We start from the raw sequence: 26,946 nt of genomic DNA, 5'->3' as shown, positions 1-26,946 counted from the left end.
CACCTGCAGATATATAATGTGCACTAGTGCACAATATACTGTATATACATGTAATATAAATATGAGACTTTGACTTTTTACAGGTGCCTCTTGAACAGGGGTTAAATATTAATTTCTATCTGCTTGTCTTGTGTTTTTCATGACTTTGAATCAGATGACAATGACGGACTTTGGTGAAATCCTAAAAAATGTTGGGGAATTTGGTCGTTTTCAGAAATTTTTGGTTTTCATGTTGTGTTTCCTTAGTTTTTTCAATGCCTTCCACATGTTTGGGCAAGTGTTTATGGCAATCTCTGTACCTCACCACTGCAACACCAGCTGGATCCTGGAAAACAGCCCCAATATCACCGAGGAGGACCAGCTGAATTTAACTATCCCACGTAATGAACTTGGAAGATACGAACAATGTGTCATGTACACTCCTGTGGATTGGGATATAGAATCTATTCAGACGTATGGACTAAACGACTCGGAGGATTGCCAGAATGGATGGGTGTACGACACGTCACAGCAAAAGTCAACACTGGTCACGGAGGTCTGTAAATTTTTCATTAATTTGCCAAAATGCTGATCACATGTAATCCATAACCTCCTTTGATATAATGCCAAACTAAGTTATTTTGAAGGCACATCGCATGTACAGACAACCTTTGTCACTCTGTTTGCTGGGGCTGAACTATAACTTCAGCTTGCTGAGTCACATAGATCCTTTATTATATTCTACGCTTAATACAGAAGCAATAATAGAAATATATTGTATCCATATACAGTACAGACCAAAAGTTTGGACACACCTCATTTAAAGATTTTTCTGTATTTTCATGACTATGAAAATTGTACATTCACACTGAAGGCATCAAAACTATGAATTAACACATGTGGAATTATATACTTAACAAAAAAGTGTGAAACAACTGAAAATATGTCTTATATTCTAGGTTTTTCAAAGTAGCCACCTTTTGCTTTGATGACTGCTTTGCACACTCTTGCCATTCTCTTGATGAGCTTCAAGAGGTAGTCACCGGAAATGGTTTTCACTTCACAGTTGTGCCCTGTCAGATTTAATAAGTGGGATTTCTTGCCTTATAAATGGGGTTGGGACCATCAGTTGTGTTGTGCAGAAGTCTGGTGGATACACAGCTGATAGTCCTACTGAATAGACTGTTAGAATTTGTGTTATGGCAAGAAAAAAGCAGCGAAGCAAAGAAAAACGAGTGGCCATCTTTACTTTAAGAAATGAAGGTCAGTCAGTGCGAAAAATTGGGAAAACTTTGAAAGTGTCCCCAAGTGCGGTTGCAAAAACCATCAAGCGCTACAAAGAAACAGGCTCACATGAGGAAAGCCCCAGGAAAGGAAGACCAAGAGTCACCTCTGCTTCTGAGGATAAGTTTATCCGAGTCACCAGCCTCAGAAATCGCAGGTTAACAGCAGCTCAGATTAGAGACCAGGTCAATGCCACACAGAGTTCTATCAGCAGACACATCTCTTCAACAACTGTTAAGAGGAGACTTTGTGCAGCAGGCCTTCATGGTAAAATAGCTGCTAGGAAACCACTGTTAAGGACAGGCAACAAGCAGAAGAGACTTGTTTGGGCTAAAGAACACAAGGAATGGACATTAGACCAGTGGAAATCTGTGCTTTGGTCTGATGAGTCCAAATATGAGATCTTTGGTTCCAACCACAGTGTCTTTGTGCGAGGCAGAAAAGGTGAACGGATGGACTCTACATGCCTGGTTCCCATCGTGAAGCATGGAGGAGGAGGTGTGATGGTGTGGGGGTGCTTTTCTGGTGACACTGTTGGGGATTTATTCAAAATTGAAGGCATACTGAACCAGCATGGCTACCACAGCATCTTGCAGCGGCATATCATTCCATCCGGTTTGCGTTTAGTTGGACCATCATTTATTTTTCAACAGGACAATGACCCCAAACACACCTCCAGGCTGTGTAAGGGGTATTTGACCAAGGAGGAGAGTGATGGGGTGCTATGCCAGATGACCTGGCCTCCACAGTCACCAGACCTGAACCCAATCGAGATGGTTTGGGATGAGCTGGACCGCAGAGTGAAGGCAAAAGGGCCAACAAGTGCTAAGCATCTCTGGGAACTCCTTAAAGATTGTTGGAAGACCATTTCCGGTGACTACTTCTTGAAGCTCATCAAGAGAATGCCAAGAGTGTGCAAAGCAGTCATCAAAGCAAAAGGTGGCTACTTTGAAGAACCTAGAATATAAGACATATTTTCAGTTGTTTCACATTTTTTTGTTAAGTATATAATTCCACATGTGGTAATTCAAAGTTTTGATGCCTTCAGTGTGAATGTACAATTTTCATAGTCATGAAAATACAGAAAAATCTTTAAATGAGAAGGTGTGTCCAAACTTTTGGTCTGTACTGTATGTCAGTGTAAATGCAGGGATTGAAGATGTAAAAATAATTCTACAATCTGATGATGTTATTTTTTAGACTGTTCATTTAAACATTCTGATCACAAGTTCTATGTGAACGGAGAAAAGTAAGAGTATCTTCACATGTGTCAGACTCATCATTGAAATGTCACCATTTCCTTATATGATTGCGGTTGTTTCAAACGAGTTTCTGCAAGTTCCAATAACCCCTTCTCGACATATGACATAATAATAAGTCCTATGTGGGGCGCTGGGGTACAGAGCGGACTCAGGAACTAAAGAAGCAGGGGCCAGCTGCCAGGATCTGCCTGAGGCTCGGGTCAGACGGCCGTAGATACCCTGATCTGAGAGAATTGGGCCAATTATATAAATTACACTCTGATCAAACTCTGACCAGAGTTTGATCAGAGTGTGAGCATAGTGCGATTCTCTCAAATGAGGAGATGGAGAATAAAATTTCTCTATCTTCCCCATTCTGTGAGTGCGCGGAAATCAGACAGCACTCAAATGTCATCCAAGTGCAGTCCGATGTTTTCCACGCACTCATTGACTTGCATGGCCGAGTGTGATCCGAATATCCGAACATGCTGCAATTTTTTCCTTGGACCGGCTCGACTAACATTGGTCCTATATTTTATTAGATCGCATTAGAATGGATATTAAGGTGGTGTGAGCGAGTCCTAAAACAGAAGTGGCTGGAGCTTGCATTAATTGCAGCTGTTTAACCGTTTACATGTTGATGCTGCATGTGATTCTCTGGGTGCCCATTGCCCACTCCTATCCCACCGCAAAACTGTATGGTGCAAATGGGAATCACAGCCTACTGAAGGCTCTAGCAATAGCTAACTTTGTACTATCATGAAGCCCAGATATAAAGCAATCCCAAACTCAAGTCCCCTAGGGGGACTAAAAAAATATATGAAAATGAATAAAGTTTTTAAAAATATAAGAAAACTGAATAAAACATGTAAAAGTTAGAATCACCCCCTTTTCCTAATATAAGATATAGAAAATTAAATTGGAAAATCCCAATTTACAAATTGTTATAGCTGGCTAGGACCAACCTTGTATGATAGCCTATAGTAATTATGTCATGCTCTGCTACGTACAGCCTTAGGCCACGTTCACACGTTCAGTATTTTACATCAGTATTTATAAGCCAAAACCAGCAGTGGGTGATAAATTCAGAAGTGGTGACGTGTTTCTATTATACTTTTCCTCTGATTGTGCCACTCCTGATTTTGGCTTATAAATACTGAGGTAAAATACGACCAAATACTGATAGTGTGCACGTGGACTAACTCTTCTGCTCATACAGGGTCATGAGCAGATTACCCCTGACTAAACAACAATGGCAGAAGTGTCATATTATTCTGGATGTCACTATGATTGGGAAAGGTAGCTATGCAGGCGAGAGCAGTACCCACCATCCTTAGTACAGATCATTGGGCTTCTATGAAATCTGTATAATATACTGCTCGTCTATCTCATGTCACATCACTCTTCCTCCTGCTAATCTTTGTTCCACTAAATATGATAGATTTTTCATGTTGTATTAATAATGATTCAATATGTCTTTTTGTGTTTGCTTTAAGTTTGACCTGGTATGTCACAGGAAAGAGCAGACAGAATTATGTCAGTCCATTTATATGCTTGGGCTCCTTCTTGGATCTATTATATTTGGTCATTTAGGAGACAGGTAAGAAGGAATACTTTATAGTAATTACTGTGCATGAAATGACAAAACTTGCGTAATTCCCCGGTGGCCCTCTGAGCAGGAGTAGACCTCCCAACCCCTATATGAGCAGTGTTTGGCACAATACACTTAAAGTTTGTCTAGTCTCCTGTGACTGCAGACTTGTAGTTTTAGACCGGACAAGCCCTTCAAAGAGTGGCCATAACTGTTTTATTGATGGCCTTTCCTTAAGATAGGTCATCAATATCTGACCAGTGGGGGTGCAACACCCGGCAACCCTGACAATAACCTGGTATCGGCGGTGGTGTCGGAGCTACTGTGTTGCGGCAGCATCCAAGAACTTCCCGATGTCGCTGATAACAGCTGATCGGCAGGGTTGCCGGGTGTCGCACCCCCACTGGTCAGATGTTGATGACTTATCTTAAGGAAAGGTCATCAATAAAACAGTAGTGGTTAACCCCTTTAATGCAGCAATCAATACAATCATATACAAATTTGTCAATGAGGGTAATGTAGTATTTGCATACAGCTAAACAATGGCCCCCCCATAATCCAGGTCAATGGTGGGCCCTTGGCACCTCAGTCCGACACTGCTTAGGAATAATATTTTAAGGTTAGTGTAATAATTAATACTTATAGCATGAATTTACCATCAGGATCCTTTTAAAATGAAATATATGCAAGTGATGTAGTAAAATTAGAAAAATGGGAAATCGTAGTTTTAGAGAACCATATGTTGGGGATCACTGATCTAGCTAAAAAAATTGAATATACTGATCTGTTATCTGCTCCTCTTGATGATTATACATATTTTTTCTCATATGCCAAGATGTAAATGACCATTCCTCAATTATGCGATAATAATTCCTAACAATATGCCATGGGATAGATACGGCTACATGTTGCCTATATTGCAACTTTTAAAAATATTATTTAATTAAAGGAGTAATAACATCGTAAGACTTTATGGCATATCCATAACATATTCATGGAGCATACGTGTAATTGGTAAAGAAAAGTAAAAATCCAATGTTATATGTAGAGGTGCTGTAAATCTTCATGAATGCAGTTTGCAAGTAAATGAATATTTGTATCACTGACCTTAATTCTTACCAATGTAATAATTATATCTTTCGTTAATTTTTAAAGGATTGGGAGGCGTCCAGTTATATTAATCTCCACTTTATTGATGTTGGCTTTTGGTCTTGGAGCCGCATTTGTTGCAGATTTTTATGTATTTATGGTGCTGAGATGTTTTGTGGGAATCGCTATGGCTGGGGTCCTGATTAACAATGTAGTACTAGGTAATATATTTCAGAAACTTTATAACAGTAGTAATTATTCAGAGATTTTTTTTTTTCAAGCATCGCCTTTCTGTTAACACAAAAGCAATTTCTTACATTGTATCTCACACTTGTGATATCTTTTGTGATTGAGAACTTATGTTTTTTTTTATAAATTTATCTTTATTAAATGGCAACATTTTTTAACAAACTTTGGATTTTTTTTCACCACTTAAATAAAAAAGAGCCTATACATGTTTGGTATTTACGAACTTGTAATGACCTGGAGAATCGTAATTGCAGTTCAGTTTTAGCATTTAGTGAACATGGTAAAAAAAAGCAAACCCAAAAACTGTGTACTTTTTTTGCTATTTCACCGAAGTTGGATTTTTTTTTCCCGTTTTCCACTACACGATATGGTAAAACCAATAGTGTCGTTCAAAAGTACAACTTGTATCGCAAAAAATAAGCCCTTACACTGCCATATTGACCAAAAAATAAAAAAGTTAAGGCTTTGGGAAGACGAGGAGCAAAAAACGAAATCGTAAAAATGGAAAAGGGCTGTGGTGTGAAGGGGTTAAACTTAGAGTTATTACATAATCAGATAAATTAACGAGGTGGATGAGAAAAAAAAAAGAGAAAAAGTAGAAGATGGAGCTGAACCATAAACACACAAAGAAAAAGGAATGGAGGGAAGGCAAGTACAGGAAAGAGGGTAAGGGGAACATATATTTCAACTATAATGTCGAGGCAGTCAGCAGAGGATCTAAACTCCAGCCAATAGAACCATATTTTGTAGAATATGTCATAGGAGTTGTTAATCGTGGCGGTAAGTTCCTCCATTAGCATAATCTCATTTATTTTGGAAAACCAAAGCGAGATTGTCGAAGTGGACTATTTTTTCCATAACAGAGGAATGCATGCTCTAGCAGACGCAATTAGGTGTCTCAGTATCAAGTTTTTGTAAGCTTTTAAAGGGATATCACTGTGATGGCGAAGGACGAGAGCTGTGTAAATATCTGAGACAAGATCAGTGAATTTACGTATCACTAGTTATACTTTTTCCCAGAAAGGTGAAAGACATTTGCAAAATCAAAAAATATGTAATAGGACACCTTCTTCTTCCCCGCATCTCCAACACATGGGATTGACATCTGGAAATATAGAGTGTAGGTGAGTTGGGACCTGATGCCAACTGGCCTCCCAAAATTGAGAGCTGATGGAAGAGTTATGTGTTAGGGTGAAGACACCCCTCCACTGATCCCAAACGTCTATGTTTTTCAAAAAATCCTCATGTCATTAGTCTCCCTGCCCTGATCCCCTATAATGAGACATCTCGTACTGTACTATACACACATAGGGAGAGACTTGTCAGTCTAACGGAGCAGGGCATGGAGAAGCCACCAAGGACCTGCCAGCAATAATGCAGCCAGAGTCTGAAACATGTTGCTTGTGGTACGGGTAGCATGAATCTCAGGTTCCTTTTAATGTCTTAAAATGTCCACAAGTTCCAAAGTTTTATCAATTGAAGAGCTTCTTATTGTCACCCCACTAGGTATGATGTGCCTAAAATTCTAGATTAAAGGTAAAATTTTAAATTAATGATCATATTAAATAGCAATTATTAGATTTTAGGCTCATTAATTTCTAAGACATAACATAAGAGAAAAACTCAATGTCCCAATACATTATTTGAATTTTCAAATATTAATAGGTAATATTTAGAGATGACCAAAAAGATTTTGAATTACCCTGTGGCACCCAGACCAAGGCAGTGATCAATTCTGTGCTGGAAATCCTCTGCTGGCATTGTGGGCACCTCTGCCACTCACTAAAACCCCTGCGACATTCTTACTCACCTGTCCTGGGTATTTGGGGCTCTGTTTCCTTCTCCTGGGTCTGCTGCCCTCTGCTGTGCTTCACATCGGGTTTTGCATGTTGTTCAGAGTGGATATATGACATCAACACCCTGGGTACATGTGCCCACTCAGACCTGAGGCTTAAAGGATCCAGCTCACCTAGTGAACCTAACAGAGATTATAATGCTGTGGCACAATCCACATCATTGTCTGATGTGATTGTAAGGGGGAAGACCAGGGTGTGAGTGCTTTCAGAGCAAGGGATCCGGAACTGCCGGGCCGTACCTCTTGTTGCAGGGGGAAGACAGACTGCAAGCAAAGGAGTCATGTGACAGAGAAGCAGGGGGTGTGTCGAGACAGAGAGCTGGGAGGTCAGGTGACAGGGGAACTCCTGGTGTGACAGAAGAGAGGAAGAGACGAGTTTTGCGTGGGAAAGCGGAGCTGGATCCGGCTCAGCAGAGCAGCGTGAGAGGGTCCAGGTTCCTGGCTCCAGGACTGGGAGCAAGAGCCGAGTGCAGTGGACCGGAGGAGTCAGGCCGACTAGAGAAGAGATGCCGGGTCGGTGGAGCTGGGCACGTGAGGTGCCATGTTATGGACTAGGGGCTCAGCTGGTAAAACCGGAGACCGCCCGCTGCCGCCCGAAGACAGAGCATTGTTTGGGCGGGGACGCCTGAAAAATCAACACCGGCATCAGCTGGCAACTGCCTTGTGAGGAGCGAGAGTCAGCTAAAGTGAAAAAAACTATTGATTCTGCTACATCCAGTTAAACTGTGAACTGTCAGTGATAGACTTTGACCTGCTTTTCCCTTGTTTTTCCCCCATATTTTCCCCTGATACTCCCTGTGTGGAGATTTACCCTGTTATTATAAACTTCCCCTGTTTATTAACCCCGTATTGGTTGCTCTGTGTTTCTGTGTCGCTGCATCTAAAGTACCTGTGTTACATGATTACTTCATGGGAGCTTAGCATGCGGCAGAGGTGCTCAGGATGGCATGCGGAGGATTGTCGGCATAGAAGTTCATGCTGCCCGAGTCCAGCTGCCATGGAACATTTTATCTACATTTGAACCAGGGTAGGTTGAATCTTTTTGCTCATGTCTAGCAACTCTAATTCAAAGGGGACAATCCCTTTCAGTTTGTTCTTGCCTCAGCGATCAGCTGCTCTTTTACAGGTACAACTCTTGGCAAGCCTTGTCCAGCCATTAGAGGGGAAATATAAAGGGCAATGACATTACATTGCAAGGCAGACAATCGGATGGCTCAAATCGCTCTTACCCCTTTACAGGCCTGACATACTGAGATAGATATCTTTAGAAGTCAAAAATAAATTACTGTTTTACTACATACTATATACATGAATATTTACATGGTGACCATTAAAATGAATAGGTGCCTGTGAATTACATTGTAATTTTGAGTCTACAAAAGTGTTAACTGGTCCTTGCAGTGGCCCTCCTCCTGGAATCTGAAGGGGGGTACTTTTGCTAACAGAATATTCATTTTACAATGGTCACATTTTTAGGTTACAGTAGTGAAGGGGGGCACAGGGCCGGTTGCTGTTGGCCGGAACTGAGTTCTCTTTGCCCTGAAACCCCTGTGTTAAACAGGGCTCTGACTTGTGTGTATTGTGCTGTGGGATTCATTCTGTACTCACTTGTTGTTCGGGAGTCCTTGTTACATGGGACTGGATACAGCTGCACACATGACATTAGATCTTAGGTCCGATTTAACAGGTTGAACTTTAATGTGCAATTCTGATACATGCGATTGCTGCACACAGAGTGATACAGAATCCCCTCCGGATGATGTTCCCTCTGTCCAGTGTACTATCAGTCCTTGCCTCCATTCTGCCCAACCTGCCCCCATCTCAACAGCTCCGGTTGGTACCAGGGACCGTCTATCCAGCATAACAGCTTCTCTGAGGCCTACCATCTTTCCCTCTTGCTGTGACCCAAGGCCTGAGACTGCCTCGGGATCTGTGCGAAACTTCTGATGTGTCCTCATACTGCTTTGGAGACTTGGCACTGACAGGACCCTGACGCGCCCCCAGGGCCGTGGGGGTACTCGGTGCCGGGCCGGTGGACGCTGAGAAAAGGGATATGTCACGGCGGCTGGCCGGGTCCGTGGCCCAGGGCGGTCAACAAAAAGGGGAATGTTATTTATATGGGGTTTGTAGTTTTATAAAGTGTTTGTGACGCCACCTGTGGTACCTGGTAAGGATTACCAGCGCTGCTGCAGTCCTCCGGGGGTGATGGGATGGCAGCTGGGATGTTTCTGCTCCCCACAGGCGGAGCGGGCCCCCGGGGCAGTGTAGGTGCAGATGGTGGTGATGCTGGGCGTTGTAGTGCAGAGGGAGAGATGGTGCAGCTGAAATAACTGATGGAGGCAGTGCAGTGCAGTCATCTGAGTTTTTACTCACAGTTCTCATGTAAGTTCCACAGATACACTGCGCGGGTGCCAGCCTCCCACGTCGCGCTGCGTCTACCAGAACAGGGGTTCAGCTCTTCCTCAGATAGGTCAGGAGCACTTGACGGAACCGCGCTTTCTTATGTTCCTCACTAGACTGACTTCTCACGCTGGGTCTTCTCCCTCCTGCCCTGAGCTTCCCCATACGCAGTCCCGATCAGGTGCTCTGAAGTCCCTCTGGGCAACTTGGAGTTCCCGGACCTACTTGACCCTCACGGTGACTAAGATGAGGCTGTGGCAACTGCACCATAAAAGTCAGAAGCCTCCGGTTTTTCCAGCCGAGACCTGGAGTAACACGGCTGGTCCAGAGGCCAGTCCCCTTCTTGCGGCCTGATCCCTCTGACACCTGGAAGATTCGGGGCGTACGGGTGCCGTCCTGCACTCGCCGTACCCCCTGGGATCCCTTCTATAGAATGGAGCCTTTCTCCTCTGCTCCCCTCCTGGGCCTCTATCACTAGGCCCCACTTGTGGAGCAGAGCTCCTGACGATACTCTGCTCCCTGACTGACTGTCCTCTCTCACTCATTGAACTGTTCTGCCACCCTAAGATGGCTTCCCTTTATATACCTCCTACAATGGTGCTCCCCTACTCTACTTCCTCCACCCACACCCACTACTGGTTCCCCCTACCTTTGGTTCCCCCCACTCCAGCCAGGGACAGGGCTCAGCAGGAAACACATTGCATCTTGCCCTTCCAGCTGGCCTGGAGCAGTGTAGTGTTGAATGAGGGTGTTGGGGTTTCGGGCAGCACTCCCTCCTTACCTGAGAGAAGGAGACACCACACCTCTGGGTGAGGTGCAGTACCTCTGTGGCGACTGAACCCTCAGGGGCGCCACAACCCTTCACCGCTGCTGCATCCACTGTTATGGAACCTGTCAAACACTGTCACTGTCTAGCACTTGTTTTGACTGAACTTCGCTAGCACGTTACTCTGCACTTGACTGAACTCTCCTCAACTGACTAGGAGCAGGAAGTGCTTCCCTTATTATCTGATCTACCCCTCCCATGTATGGGCTAATCCCAAGTTATTAACTATATACTATGCTGAGTGAAGCAAACTGAATCCCTATTCCTTGGAATGGTTCCCCTAGTGGACAGACCACCCCAATCCCTGGGAACGGCCTTGAGGTAGAACCTCCAGGAAAGCCGAGACACAAACCGGCCATGAGGATAAAATGCAACTCTTTATAAAAACATGTAGCCATAAAAAAAATTCATATTCATTCCTGTTCACATTAACTTTTCTTGACCTGATGTCTTCTTCTACCTCACTACAGCAGGATTAGGGCAGGACCGACATCAGCGTTAGAAAAGCCTGACAGAGGTAAATTCTCCCATGCCTGTCATTAATAGGATTGGGTAGACATGGGGAGTCACGGTGATGATGCTGCCATAGAGCCTACATATACCCAGGGAACTATCTCAGGATTAGGGTCATGCAAGATTTAAAAGTTTCATGGAACTTTTGGGATTTACTATGGTAAAGAAAATGGTTACCACTTATAATTATTACAAAAGTCTCCAGCATGGTATTTGTGTCTGTGGACTATTTGCTTTTTCTAATTTCCTGCAAAGTGATCAGCAAATATGTGGAAAGCAGGATATATTGATAGACATATTCTTTTCTTTCAGTTGCTGAATGGGTGGGACCATCACAACGTGCTTTTGCCACTATCACTGGCCATGTATGCTTCGCAATAGGACTGATGGTGCTGGCTGGAATTGGATATGCTATACGGAACTGGAGGTTACTACAGATCGCTTGCGCTGCACCCACAGCTTTATTGGTCTTTTATATTTGGTAAGTAGAATCCACTCCGGCTGTGCACCCGGGACCGGCCACCTGCCCACAAAGTCCATCGACCTCGTGATGTCAGAAGGCCAGGTCTGCTCCTTAGTACTTGGCCTGAGCCCTAGGCTCTGGATGCTTTAGGAATATCCATCGGGGAACTATACTTGGCCTCCCACTGCCTCGAACAGTTGGCCCATGCTGCCCCTTTCAACCCACCACACCTGAACTTGACCTTCACTATGCACTTCTCTAACTAACACTGAACTCCCTCTAACCAGGAAGTGCCCCCCTTTTATTGACACTAGTGCCCACCCACTGGGCTAGTTCTATTCTTAACTATTTCCTATCTTGTATGCTAAACCTATTATCCTTATTCTAAATCTTATGCTATCCTCACATTATGCATTGACAATTTACATACTGTACATCACCATAATACATTACATTAGACACACATTACTTTTACATATAAAACAGCACAACAGTATTCACATGGCGTGTTTGTTGTCTTCAGGGGCAGGAACAGGGTAAGACAGTCCACATCCCTACAGACACACCCACAGGCGGATTATAATGAGGGCAATCTGGGCTACCGCCCGGGGCTCCAGTGGGCCCAGGGCTCCGGTGGGACCATGGCCAGATTGCCCTCATTATAATATGTGCAGCGCCGCGGCACATACCGGCAGTCAGAGGTGGGGGGGGGCCCCGGACCGCTCCCCCAGCAGCGGCGCATGGCCGCTACTTCTTCTTCGGCCGGGCCAGCACTGCACCTGTTAACTTCCCTGTGTGCTGGCCCGGCCACGTCACTGTTAGGAGACACGGCCCTGTGCGCGGCCGTGTCTGCTAGTGCAACGTCACACAGTGCGTGCTACACTGCTGCACCGGAAAGGAGCTGGAGGACTGGAGAGGAGCTGGAGGACTGGAGCCGAGCCAGGGGATGGTGAGTGTGTGTGTGTGTGTGTGAGTGAGTGATTGAGTGAGTGAGTGTGTGTGTGCAGGCAGATATCATTGTGTGATTATCTGTTTATATGTATTTTTGTGTTTCAAATGTGTTTATGCGTGTATGTATATGTCTGTATATGTTTGTGTGTGTGTGTGACTGCGTGCGGCCTCCCACTGTGTATAGATGGCACCATGCGGCCTCCTGCTGTGTATAGATGGCGCCGTGCGGCCTCCTGCTGTGTATAGATGGCTACATATGGCCTCCTGCTGTGTATAGATGGCTACGTGCGGCCTCCCGCTGTATATAGATGGCTACGTGCAGCCTCCTTCTGTGTATAGATGGCTACGTGCGGCCTCCTGCTGTGTATAGGTGGCTACGTGCGGCCCCCTGCTGTGTATAGGTGGCTACGTGCGGCCTCCTGCTGTGTATAGATGGCTACGTGCGGCCTCCTGCTGTGTATAGATGGCTACGTGCGGCCTCCTGCTGTGTATAGATGGCTACGTGCGGCCTCCTGCTGTGTATAGATGGCTACGTGCGGCCTCCTGCTGTGTATAGATGGCTACGTGCGGCCTCCTGCTGTGTATAGATGGCTACGTGCGGCCTCCTGCCTCTTATAGATGGCTACGTGCAGCCTCCTGCTGTGTATAGATGGCACCATGAGGCTTCCTGCTGTGTATAGATGGCTACGTGCGGCCTCCCGCTGTGTATAGATGGCTACGTGCGGCCTCCCGCTGTGTATATATGGCTACGTGCGGCCTCCCGCTGTGTATAGAAGACTACGTGCGGCCTCATGCTGTGTATAGATGGCTATGTGCGGCCTCTCGCTGTGTATAGATGGCTATGTGCGGCCTCCCGCTGTGTATATGCGACGCCCTCCCTGAGCTGTGGGGTACTCTGTGCCGGGCCAATGTAGGGCGGTGGTGCGGGGTGTCGTCGTGGCTGTGACCCGGTCCGTGCCCAGGGCTGTCACATGAAAATAATGGGCTTTAGGATGAGTGGTTGATCGACTACGCCACCTGCGGTTTCTGGTGAAGGCCACCAGCGCTGCAACAGTCCTCTGAGGCTGGTGTTCTGGCAGCACAGTTGGTACTACTCCCCACAGAAGGAGAAGGCCCCAGGGCAGTGTTTGGAGGGACTACGTGGAAATATGGTGGGTGCAGTGCCGCGCAGGAATAAACAAGCAGAGGTGGTGAATGAAGTCATCCGGGTCTGTACTCACTTTAGATTAACTTTCAGCTGCAAAGCTTCTCTCTGCTACACACTGCGTACTGCGGCCACCGGGAAGGGGGTTCAGCACTTCCCAGGTAGATCAGGAGCACCTGCCGAGACCCCGCTGGTGTGTGTTCCTCTCCTTTGTAAGTTCTCCCAATAAGTCTCTTCCTGACTGTGTGTGGTACGAACGTGGTGTAAGGCCGGGTCCCACTGGATAAACGCAGTTTGAGAGATACAGGTGGCGACTCCGCTCCGTCCGTATCACCTTGGGATCCACTAAGCCTCCGGGCTTTTCTGACTGAGACTTGAAGTGACAAAGTCAGATATCGGGGGCCGGTTCCCCTCTTACAGCAGGAATCCCTCTGGCTAAGCCAGAGTAGAGAATACAGGTGGCGACTCCACTCCGTCCGTATTCCCCTGGGATCCTTTTGCCTGTGGAGCCTATCTCCTCTGCTCCCCTCCAAGGCCTTCTTAGAACAGGACCCTGACCGGGTAGAAAAAGCAGTTAACTCTAACCCGCTCCTCGTCTCAAGCCAGAGTACGATGACCACGAATCTTCAGCCAGCTACAGACTCTTGCCCGACCCTGACAGAAGACCACAATCAAAGACCTTGAACTTAAGATGGCTGTAGATTATATATCAATCAATAAGTGCTTCCTAAAAGCGTGTCCTCCACCCTCACCCACTGCATGGTTCCCCCTATCTTTGGTTCCCCCCATCTCCTCTATCCCGGGCCGGGGCAGCACCCTGGTGCATTTAGGCCCTCTACAGGACAGGAGTGGTGTAGTGTTGAGTGTAAAGTGGGGTTCTGAGTGATGCTCCATCCTTACCTGGAAGAGGAGATACCACACCTCAATCTGAGGTGCAGTACCCCTGTGGCGACTGAACCCTCATGGGCGCCACATATATATGGCTACGTGCGGCCTCCCGCTGTGTATAGAAGACTACGTGCGGCCTCCCGCTGTGTACAGATGGCACCGTGCGGCCTCCTGCTGTGTATAGATGGCAACGTGAGGCTTCCTGCTGTGCATTAATGGCACCGTGTGGCCTCCTGCTGTGTATAGATGGCTACGTGTGCTCAATATTAAGCCATACAATTAATGTAAGGCTATGTGCCCACGATGCAGAAATGCTCTGGATATTTTTGGAGCGTTTCTGCATCTCCCTGGCAGAAAAAGTGCATGTGGATTGTACATGCGTTTTTCCTGCCAGGGACAAGCGGATGTGAAGCGTTCTTCACATGCATTTCCGCATGCGGGTTGATAAGCGCTTTTCAAGCGATTTTAGCATCACTTGGAAAAGTACTTGACAACTTGGTCACACTATATAAATCCATGCAACCGGCACGGTCCGTAGCCCAGGGCGGTCAACAAAAAGAAAGGGGTTTTTGGGTTTATATGGGGTTTTGGAATAGTTCTTGACACCACCTGTGGAATGCGGCCAAAGGGAGCCGCTGCTGCGGAGCAGTCCTCTGAAGCTGATGTTACTGCAGCAGGGATGGTATGGCTCTCCACAGGAAGAGCTAGCTCCAGGGCAGTGTAGGGGTTGTTGGTTGCGCTGGGTGTTGTAATGCAGGGAGAAAGATGACGCAGATGAAATAATGGATGGAGGCAGTGCGGTGCAGTCATCCGAGTCTTTACTCACAGTCATTAAGTTCCTCAGGTTGCACTGTCCAGCTTACAGCCTCCCACGTCGCGCTGCGTTCACCGGAACGAGGGTTCAGCTCTTCCTCAAGTAATTTGGGAGTACCTGACGGAACCCCGCTTTCTTGTGTTCCTCTCTCTAGACCGTCTTCATGCTGCGTCTTCTCCCTCCTGCCCTGCGCTTCCCCACTCTCAGTCCCGCTCGGGTGCTCTGAAGTCCCTCCTGTCTCACTGGAGTTCCCAGACCTGCTTGACCCTCACGGTGATTGGAATGAGGCTTTGGCAACTGGACTATGAAAGCCAGAAGCCTCCGGTTTTTCCAGCCGAGACCTGGAGTAACACGGCTGGTCCAGGGGCCGGTCCCCTTCTTGTGGCCTACGATCCCTCTGTCTTCTGACAGATTCGGGGCGTACGGGTGCCGTCCTGCACTCGCCGTACCCCCTGGGATCCCTTTAACAGAACGGAGCCTACTCCTCTGCTCCCCTCCTGGGCCTCTAGGACTGGGCCCACTTGTGGAGCAGAGCTCCTAAAGAGTCTCTGCTCCCAGACAGTCTTCACTCTCTCCTCTGAACTAACCTCCTGCCACCCTAAGATGGCTTCCCTTTTTATACCTCCTTCTATGGCGCTCCCCTAAACTGCTTCCTCCACCCACACCCACTACTGGTTCCCCCTACCTTTGGGTTCCCCCCACTCCAGCCAGGGACAGTGCTCAGCACTGCGCATACATCTTGCCCTTCCAGCCGGCCTGGAGTAGTGTAGTGTTAAATGTGAGTGTTGGGGTTCCGAGCTGCACTCCCTCCTTACCTGAGAGAAGGAGACACCACACCTCTGGGTGAGGTGCAGTACCTCTGTGGCGACTGAACCCTCAGGGGCGCCACAGAGTCTCCTCTTCTCCAGACCCGGGTACCATCCACACATTGAAATGCTTGGATTCCGCATGTGCAGATGCAGTGATGCGGATTCCATGCGTTCCAATGCAAGTCAATGGCGGCGAAAACGCCGCGCTTCCACAAAATAATTGGTAGTGCTGCGGATTTTTCCGCAGCATGTGCACAGCACATGCGGATTATCATTGGGGAACATGGCAGACCTTCTACCAAGCGTTTTTTAAGCGTTTCTGCAGCGGAATTTCACGTGAACTATCACATGATCTATCACAGGGGATCATGTGACATGTGATACATCAGGTGTAGGTGTGTGTGTGTGTGTGGGGGGGGGGGGGGCGCCTTGCTACTATTAATCCACCCCTGGACACACCAATAATACAATCTTACCTAGTACAAATAAGACTACCTAATAAACTAGGGTCATTATTGTGGGCACAAGTGTGGGATTATGGATAGAAGTACCGAGTGCCAGGTCATTAAAACCAGTGGCATTCCCTTCATTAATGACCTGTTATAGTTTGTATGATTGCACAAGTCACACACCCCTATGGTTGGCCTCTGTACTGTCCCCATACAACTTTAGAATCAACAGTATTTCCATCTTGAAGGCAGTCATGTAATGATAGTCTCAGAAGGGATTATACTTATTTCAGCTTTTCATGGGACTAACTCTTTAAGGGGCACATAAATGTATTGCTGTCCTGTTTCTGCCCCAGTGATGCTCCTTCATGTGTTGTCCACCACTTGTATTGTCTGGCAGGCCGCTGTATGCAGTGACTTGCTGAAGGAGCTGCCCATTGTCAGCTAAGGCCCATGCTGGCCTAATGCTAACATTGGGTTGCAATGTTATAGCACATACTGTTGTTCCACGAAGTTGTGGGGAAAGAAAAGTCCAATAGAAGTTGGGAATGCATGAGTAACTGTATATAGTGCTTGTTTCTTACACATTCCTCACATGTATTAAAGCTGTCAAACAGTCGTAAATCATGCACACGGGAGTGATTCAAACATATCACCGAGCACGCTGAAGATACTTGGTACTCACACAAGTATACTCACCGAAAGGGTTAACTGAACATACTTGCTCATCAATAGGTGTAGGAGCTGCGAGAACCTGTAAATATGCTGAGCCATTCCCAGGCAAAGTGGCTGATGCAACTCCATGAGTGGCCAATTGAGAGTAGCAGAGACCCATAGTGGAAAAGTAGGTGGAGATGAAAGTCACACTGGTGAAACACAGCTTAGTGGGACCTCCCGGAGAGTGTGAGGTGCCACTATTGTAAAAATAAAATATTTGCTCCAAGCAATTGCATGTGGGCGTCTTACACACATGTTGAGAAAATAATTACCCTTCTATTGATTTTATATGTGCTGTAGATTTATTGGATCTATTTGCATTTTTTCCTATCCCCTATTACACCATCCATATTACAATACCACAAAGGTTTCTTCCAGAATCTCCCCGTTGGCTTCTAACTAAAGGCAAAAATGAAGAAGCCAAAGATCTCCTCCAGAAAGCTGCGCACATGAACAAACGAGAGTTACCGGAACATATACTGAAGCAGGTAAAGCAGTCACTGTCATCCAATGAATCCACCTATTTATAATTCACTTTTGTTAATGTGTGGCCCAAAATCTATCGTCCCAAGATGTAAAGGTGACTATATAGTGCTTGGCAACGTTTCCAGGTGACAGGAGTCTGGGACGAGTTTCCTTATGGCAAGCAAAGTAGATCGACAAAAATGAGCATTTCATTTTGCAGGACATGTGCCTCCAAGCCCTATTTACTACAATTAGATGCCGGGGCTCTTTCTAATGAGAAACTTTGCAGAACCAATGGTTTTAGGGATGTTTTGGGAGCCTTGGAGATTTGACAACTTTTCCAGGAGTCTGGGAGGTCTTCCAGTTTTTCTTGGGCCTCTAGGACATCCTTAGGGAGTTGGGAATTATACTATAAATCATTATATATTTTTTATCCTCTTTAATACATTTAATGCAGTATTTTGGATACTGTATGTCATAAAGTCAGTTGAATAAGTTGCACGGGAATCCTTGCAGAGAGTGCCCACTGGCTAGGTTCTATCATTACCCTTTCTTGTCACTAATATCAAACACATATTGTTAAAGGGGTTATTCAGGACTATATTTTTTTAACTATGCGCCTAAAAACTAAGAGGCAGGTAGTTGCTATCTACCTGCCTATTGTGCCTGGCTCCGATCTCTGCTGGCACAGAGCAGTCAGAGAGCGCTCCTGTCGACGATTCAACTGCTTCCACAGATCTCATGTCAACAGAACAGCGGCTTTTCTTGTGCTCTGCTGACGGGGTGTGACTGCCAACATCATGCTGATTGACAGCCAGCTCCCCGCTGCCCAACTGCAGCGGTCCAGAAGAGGAAGCAGCCCGGAAGAGGAACAGTTGATCTGCTGATGTTGAGTAGCTGAATCACCAGCAGTAGCAGTCGGTGACAACTGCTTTGTGCCGGTGCCGAGTAGCACAGTTAACAACTACATGCCTGTTAGATTTTAGGCCCATACCAAAAAAAAATAGTCTTGGTTAAACCCTTTAAGTACTTGGATTAGTTTTGGGTTATTGATACATATTGCATTACTACATTCCCTTGTTATTTTCTATTCTTTCTTTTTTAAGTTACAAGAAGAAAAACGGGCAAAATCTGGCAACATAATCGATCTGTTTAGGACTCCAACTCTCAGAAAAAGAACACTCATTATGTGTTTGGTATGGTAAGTTCCAATAGTAGTGTCCTAGAGATAGCCAAAAGACAATTGTAAAAACCTCTTATATACAGCATTGATCTATAGACCTATAGAGGTGCTGAAGGGTATTGGGTCTGATGTTTTAGACAATACCTTGACACCAGCTCATCTCTACGTACTTGCAAGAATTGGCATTTCAATTCATGCTAAAAACATAAAATAATACAATTTTACTTTATAGGGGGAAAAGTTATAAGGTAAAGAAATTGAACATACATGGACATGAGGTGGATTCATTCACTGAAGGGAATGTACTCCATATATCCGTCTTAAATAGGAGACTGTTGGAGTAGGAAATGCCAAGACGCACCTGACTCAATAAATTTAGAACATTTTTGGATGACCGCAGTTGGCCAAGCTGCCACCTCTTAGCCCTGCTAACTTTTTAGAAATGTGGCATAGTAAAATCAAAAAAAGAAGAAGCACACTTTGCTCAAAACAGGTGTGCACCAAAATGTGCAATTATTTTCACTAGAAAATTGCTACAAATAACTTACTAAATGTTCGCTAATACTTCCTATGAGAATCAAGCATATTGTAATAGCATAGAACAAACATTACAAGGTCTACTGACTAACGAGATCATGAAAATACCCAATCCTTAAAGAATAACCTTGTTTTAATTTTTATTTCATAAATCAATAGTACACATGAAAATAAGCAACTATATAATAGACAAAATTTCTTCTTTTGCTTCTTAGAATGATCTTTCACTCTCAATTCATGGATACAATCTATATTCAGTGAATACAGAAATTCTGAATCCTGAGATAGATGACAGTTTGTTTCTATGAGGAGCTAGAGGCAGACACCGACGTTAAACTGTAAATTATCCCGAAACAACAGTTACAGTTCTCCATAGAACTTTAAGAGCACCAACTGCCGTCTCCTATCTCAGTAATGGGAAAATCTGTGTTCACTTAAGACAGATTTTACTCGAGAATTGAAAATTTTGAGAATGAATGATCGGTCCTTGAGGAGAAAGAATCACATTTATCTGATAAGATATATTACAAAGTGGCTTATTTTCATGAGTACTCTGGATTTTAAAAAAAAAACAACGGTTACTGTTTAAACTAAACTTTTTTAAATCTTTTATCTAATAAAGCAAATTTAAACATAATGAAATGTTTTTGTGTGAAGTTTTTACTTCAATTATGTTCACAAGGGACAAATACGCTGCAGATTTTTCATTTATATTTTCCAAGCAGAAAATTCCTAGCATATTACAGTAGAAGAGTAAAAATCCATCTGTAATCTGAATGGATATTGACCTATAGTGCAGATGTTAAATACTCACATTGTTAATTTATGCTGAAAATTTTTACGACAGATTTGCATAGGGCAGATCCATATAATATGTGAATTACAGCAGAAAAAATCCACTGCAGATTTTGCAAAATTTGCACTGCAAAATCTGCTGCATAAATTGACTTTCTGTAGATTTTAAATTTGTACCACTGGTCAATTTTTGTACAGATTCCTACTTTAATATGCTGCCGATCTTCCACCTATAGACTACAGACAGAAAATCCTTTCATCTTCCCTATATTAGTATGAATTATTGTGAAATCCATTGCAGATTTGCAGTAACTTGTGTGGATTTTGCCATGTATTAATCAAATATTTTTTTCTGCTCAATTTACTTCCTGAGTGGATGTATTCTTAAAAGGGGATGTCTCATCATATGCAACTAAATGCAATCAGCTGATCATGCCGCAGCCACTATAGGGGTAATGAAGCATTACATGCCGCCATTTAAATGACAAAGTCCTTCTAAGCTAGACCCATTGCCCATCAACCAAGTTCCTGTCTCATGAAGGCTGCATGTCTTTGCATAAACCAAATAGTCCATTCAGCTTGCTATAAAATACACTTGTGTAATCTCATAAAAATGGCTTAAAGGTAAACTTTCTCTGTTTTCAACATTTTTTCCTAGGTTTGCGAACAGTTTAGTGTATTATGGCCTCAGTCTCAATGTCGGAAGCTTTGGGCTCAACATTTATCTTACTCAGCTCATATTCGGAGCTGTAGAAATTCCTGCTCGTATTGGATCTATGTTCGCCGCACAATTTTTTGGAAGAAGGTTGAGTCAATCATTGTTTCTTTTATTGGGAGGAACTGCTTGTCTCATTGTCACTGCAATACCAAAAGGTATTGATTGACCCATGTCCATTTGTTTTTTTATAAATATATTTTGCATTAATTTATGTTCTCGCCAGTCTTGATGAGGAGGCGTGCTGGAGTCAGTTGCTCATGATTCATGGAAAAGTGCACACCTCCTCATGAATCTGGAGCATCTGATGAGTAGTGCGCGCCTCTGTGTGCTACATCAGAAATCTCACTCCACTCAGGTACTGGAGTGAGTTTACTGGCGTAAGGAACACCACAGCTGGTCATGAATTAGTCGGTCTGTGGCATCCTGCCAGGTCTCATCCTGCTCCAGTTCTGCCCATTTTGGTGGAGCTGAAAGAAACTTGTTGTGAAGATGCCAAAAGTCACAAAATTAAGGTGCAACTCTGAGTTGCGCCTAATTCTTAAGACTTTTTAAAGCTTTTATGACAGAATTCTGGCATGAAAGCTTTGATGAATCGGGCTCTGTGGGTTTGTACCAGAACATGAAGGGGAGACCCCCTTGAAGCCATGGTATCGGTCCATGTTCACAAAGAAACCTTGTTTATAATAATGTTTAACTGTAGTTATCTTCATCAAAGGGAACCTGACAGCTGACACATGCTGCCCGATCCACAAGCAGTATGAATCAGGTACTGGCTGTACGATTTCAACCATATATGTTTGACTCTTTGCAGCGTTTCAGAGAAAAGCATACTTAAAAAGCTGGTGGGGACTGAACTGCATGGGAGACTAGTCGGACAAGCAGGTCCTTTACAGCATCTTTCTGCCTGCTCCCCTTGAGTGACCGGTCTCTCCCTGAGTCTATGTATAAGGATAGACCTATCAGTCATTGGCAGCGGATGTGGAGAAGCCGCCGGCGACTCGTCTATCTGACTATTAAATAATGTTTTTATTGGCTGAAATCATTCAACCAGTGTCTGATACAATTGAAACCAGAAGTTTACATACACTATATAAAAAGACACATATGCATTTCTCAATATCTGACATGAAATCAGAATAAACCTTTCCCGTTTTAGGTCAATTAGGATTACCATCATTTTTAATATTTGCAAAATGCCAGAATAATAAGAGAGAGAGAAAGTTTTAAGGCATTTTTATTACTTAGTATTTGGTACCATTGCCCTTAAACTGAATGACTTGGGTGAAACGTTTGGGATATCCTTCCACAAGCTTCTCACAATAGTTGGTCGGAATTTGGGCCCATTCCTCCTGACAAAACTGGTGTAACTGATCCAGGTTTGTAGGTTGCCTTGCTCGCACCTGCCTTTTCAGCCTTGCCCATAAATTTTCAATAGGATTGAAATCAGGGCTTTGTGATGGTCACTCCAAAACATTTACTTTGTTATCCATAAGCCCCTTTGTTACCATTTTGGCAGTATGCTTCAGGTCATTGTCCATTTGGAAGAACCATTTCTGCCCAAACTTTAACTTCCTGGCTGATGTCTTGAGATGTTGCTTCAGTATTGCCACATAATCTTCTTTTCTCATTATGTCATCTATTTTGTGAAGTGCTCCAGTCCTTCCTGCAGCAAAACAACCCCACAACATGATGCTGCCACCCCCGTGTTTCACAGTTGGGATGGTGTTTTTAGGTTTCCAAGCTTCTTCCTTTTTCCTCCAAACGTAACTATGGTCATTATGCCCAAAAAGTTCAATTTTAGTTTCATCAGACCACAGGACATGTCTCCAAAAATTAAGGTCTTTGTTCCTGTGTGCATTTGCAAACATTAATCTGGCTTTTTTATGTTTCTTTTGGAGTAATGGCTTCTTCCTGGCAGAGTGACCTTTCAGCCCATGTTGATACAGCACTCGTTTCATTGTAGATATTGACGCAATCTTACCAGCTTCCGCCATAATCTTCACAAGGTCTTTTGCTTTTGTCCTTGGGTTGATATGCGCATGTCGGACCAAAGCACGTTCATATCTGGGACACAGAACCCGTCTCCTTCCTGAGCGGTATGATGGCTGAACATTCCCATCGATGTTTATACAGATGAATGAGGCGCCTTCAGGTATCTTGAAATTGTACCTAAGGATGAGCCAGACTTGTGCAAGTCCACAATTCTCTTCCTGTTTATCCTGGCTGATTTCTTTAGACTTTCCAATGATGCTACACAAAGAAGCAGTGTGTTTCAGGTGTGCATTAAAATACATCCACAGGAGTGTCTCTAACTCAGATGTTGTAAAAAAAACCTATCAGAAGCTTCCAGACACATGATATCATCATATGGGCAGTCCAGAATTGGTTAAAGGAATAGTAATCTTAGGGTATGTAAATTTTTGACTTTGCAGTAATTAATAAAAATGCCTTAAAACATTCTCTCTCATTATTCTGGCATTTGGCAAATATTAAAAGTTATGGTAATCCTAATTGACCTAAAACGAGAAAAGTTTATTTTGATTTCATGTCAGATATTGAGAAAAATATGCATGTGTGTCTTTTTATATAGTGTATGTAAACTTCTGGTTTCAACTGTACATGCTGCCTGTGGATCAAGCATCATGTACCAGCTGTCAAGTTCTCTTTAAATAAAAAATATTGAATGGGTTTAAAAAAGGTTCATTTCGTTGGATGTGCTGCCTCACTGTCCATTTTTCTTGATTGTTGGTGACTGTTGGATCAAGTCCATAGAGGTGTGCACCCCCTCTGTCACAATGCCAGTGCTGCAGCTGTTAGTTATGTGTATTCATGTACAGCTTCATACACTGTGTATACAGTTTCAATCAAAACGATACATTCCCCAATGCAAGTTAAGTTGATTAATCTCGTTTACAACGTACAATCTTTCAGCTGTTTGCTATAAACAAATCAAACAAGAACAATTGAAATATCTCTTAACAATGTGTGGTTTCTAAAAATTCAACATAAAATGCACATTTTACTGACTACTGCAAGCTCAGAACTATTCAACCACTTAATGACAAGTGTCTTTAGTACTTTAGGGCAGCACGGTGGCTCAGTGGTTAGCACTGGAGTTTGTATGTTCTCCCTGTGTTTGCATGGATTTCCTCCCACATTCTAAAGACATACTGATAGGGAATTTAACTTTGTTCTTCCAACTGTATCTTTAGGGACTTTGAATGTCATTGTTATTTTTTTGGAAATTTTTTTCTTGTTTTTATAAAGCAATGGTCTCTTCTCTTTTAACTTTTTGGGCCTCTCTCCTGCCATATTTCTAATATGCTATCAAACGTCTCAGTCAAAAAAACCCTAGTCCAAGTGTTTGATGTCTTTTATGAAGCCCTTGATTGGTTGCATCGTTCTATGATAATTTTGGGACTGCAGTAATCATAAAAGGGTATTTTATGTGAAATTTGGAGAAACTACTTGTTATATTTATTGTGTTGAGGTATCTAAATTGTTCCTTCCGGAAAACAGCAGAAGGTTTTCTAAATTGTAATAATAAATCTAAATTGCAATGGGGGATGAATAATTTTGATTGCAACTGAGAAGAAGGACAGACAGTAGCAAAATATTCCCCTGCCATAGTGTTTTTTCCACACAGGACAGATTGTTTGATGCTTCTTTTGCTCCTCTAATCTTTCCCTAGATCTTAGGGTCACCTCCTTTTCCCCTCACTCTTTCTTACAAGTAATGCCGTTCCTAAGGAGAGAGGGGTCTCACAGCTGTCACCTCACTGCAAACACATGGTCGGCCTCTATGGAATGAATGACCTCACTCATTGAGAACCCCTTAAGCCCCAGCTGATTATATGTAGCTCACTGATGAAACAATACATGGGTAAAGATACGATTTCCAAATTAACTTTAATGCTGTGTTTGCCTTTAATGTGCTCTCAATATAAAGGCAGTCTAATGAATATCACTCTGTGACATTTTCAGAGTTATCTGTTGGGATCACAGTGCTGGCAGTAATTGGAAAATTTGCAACTGCGTCTTCCTACTCAATTTGTTATATATATGCTGCTGAGTTATTCCCCACAATCATCAGGTGAGATGTCTGTAGGCAAAGAAACGCATTATTAAGGCTTTCTTACCCTAGGGCTTATGCACATGGTCGTATCACATGTCTATATTGTACTGATTTGTAATATGGAAACCATATCCCTGCTGCCGGGTCATACATTACCTCTATGTTTCTACAAGTTTACAGTCATGTGATGGTATCTTAATTTAGATTCCATGAGAATCTTTGACTAAAAAATCATGGCCGCTCCAGTACATGCAATGATATGGAGCCATCCTCCTCTTGTACCATTACTTCTAGCAGTGAACATGGTGCCTCATGGATGAGCGGATCGATTCGTGGGACCCTGGTCCATCGGCTTGGTCTGTAGTCTCTATATGCTAGATAGCAGGCTTGTGAATCTCTTACCTTCCGGAATCCCCAAAGCGGCTTTTGATTAGCCGGGTTGTCGCAATGTCATCTATGTGTCATGCTGCAATGATGACGTCCTACCAGCCCGGCTAATCTAAAGCCACGCCGATGATCCCTGAAGGGAAGAGATTTGTGAACTTCCTATCCTGCGGCTTTACTGAAACACTTTTCAGTAATCCTACTCACAGTTGATGAGAGAATATTTAGGAAGGAAGGAACAAAGGTCCTTGTGACTTGTTACAATGTTGGCGTCATATTTCAGGACCACACTGGAATCCATAAGCTTTTTAGAATGACCCATTCTTTCACAAATGTTTGAAAAGGCAGACGGCATGGTGAGGGGCTGGATTTTATACACCTGTGGTTATGGGACTGAATGATAATCCTGAATTCAGTGATTTAGAGGGAAGTCCCAATACTTTCGTCCATATAGTGTATGTTTAACATTATGATTGTTTAGCTCAACACCAAAAGAAAATCCACACTTACCAGCTCCCCTTCGATCCATTTCTGTGGTGCAGTTTTTTAGAAGAAGGCAGTCACTATATCTTTTGAAGAGCTCATGTAAATCCAAGCAGGTTATGGATGCCACAACCCCAGTTCTCAAGGCAGCATAGCACTATGTACCCAAGTACATTTTTATGTTGTTTATCATTATTTCATCATAAAATACTATTGTATATTTTTGCTGTAGTTTTTTTGTTTCTATATTCCAGGCAGAATGGAGTGGGACTTTGCTCTATGACAGCTCGGTTAGCTGGGATCATAGCACCACTCATTAGTCTTCTGGATAAATATCACTCGGCTATACCAATGGCCATTTATGGAAGTGTGCCGATCATCGGAGGTCTTTTTTGCTTCCTTTTACCAGAGACACTGGGCAAGAATCTTCAGGATCATACATTTGAAGTCAATAGTATTCCAAGGTAAATTTTTCCTATAGATATAAACTATTTTAGATTTGACAATAATGAATGTTTTGCTCTGTATGTCAGAGATTTACTAGAATGGCATCAACAATGTTAATAATATTCTACTTTGCTGATCACTGCATGAATGGATGTAGAATTGGGGACCCCGGGACTGAATTTTACCAGTGATACACCAATATCAGGCTTTATGTTCATAGATTTATTTTGCTGTGTTCTCTAATGAAAGCAAATGTTTTCTTTCAGGTCAGACAGTTTGTCAAAGGACAACTTAAGTAATTCACACACACTGCATGGTGAACCGGATGAGAAGAGCACGAAATTGTAAAGAACAAATATCTCCATATCTTTATGTAGTGAGAAGTATTTCTTCTACAAGGACCCAATAACTCCACTAATAACATTAATGGAAGAATTGTATTTAGAATCCATTCTATAAGTTTTCCCTGTGAAAAACGAATCTGCTAAATGGCAAAGTCAACGCAACTACTGTACATTTGAAGGGTGTTTGTAAAGGACCTATTAAATAAAAAACGCTACACAAATATACAGCCTGGATGGAATTAAATATTATATGA

The 26,946-nt window shown here is 43.7% G+C and overlaps 1 protein-coding gene across 1 annotated transcript; it reads left to right on the top strand.

Moving 5' to 3' along the window:
* LOC141264245 (solute carrier family 22 member 13-like) lies at window positions 1-26,946 on the top strand. The gene is made up of 10 exons (XM_073676537.1): window positions 1-535; window positions 4,001-4,104; window positions 5,251-5,405; window positions 11,340-11,508; window positions 17,630-17,750; window positions 18,834-18,928; window positions 20,901-21,115; window positions 24,944-25,052; window positions 26,156-26,365; window positions 26,615-26,946. Exons 1-10 carry the CDS (start codon window positions 140-142, stop codon window positions 26,694-26,696), a joined length of 1,656 nt encoding a protein of 551 aa, XP_073532638.1. The 5' UTR covers window positions 1-139; the 3' UTR covers window positions 26,697-26,946.

Source organism: Phyllobates terribilis, unplaced genomic scaffold, assembly GCF_046119375.1.
Source record: "Phyllobates terribilis strain yellow unplaced genomic scaffold, ASM4611937v1 Scaffold_4__5_contigs__length_816908805, whole genome shotgun sequence".
In the NCBI taxonomy this organism is placed as follows: domain Eukaryota; kingdom Metazoa; phylum Chordata; class Amphibia; order Anura; family Dendrobatidae; genus Phyllobates; species Phyllobates terribilis.
This window is presented reverse-complemented; position numbering and strand designations above follow the sequence as displayed.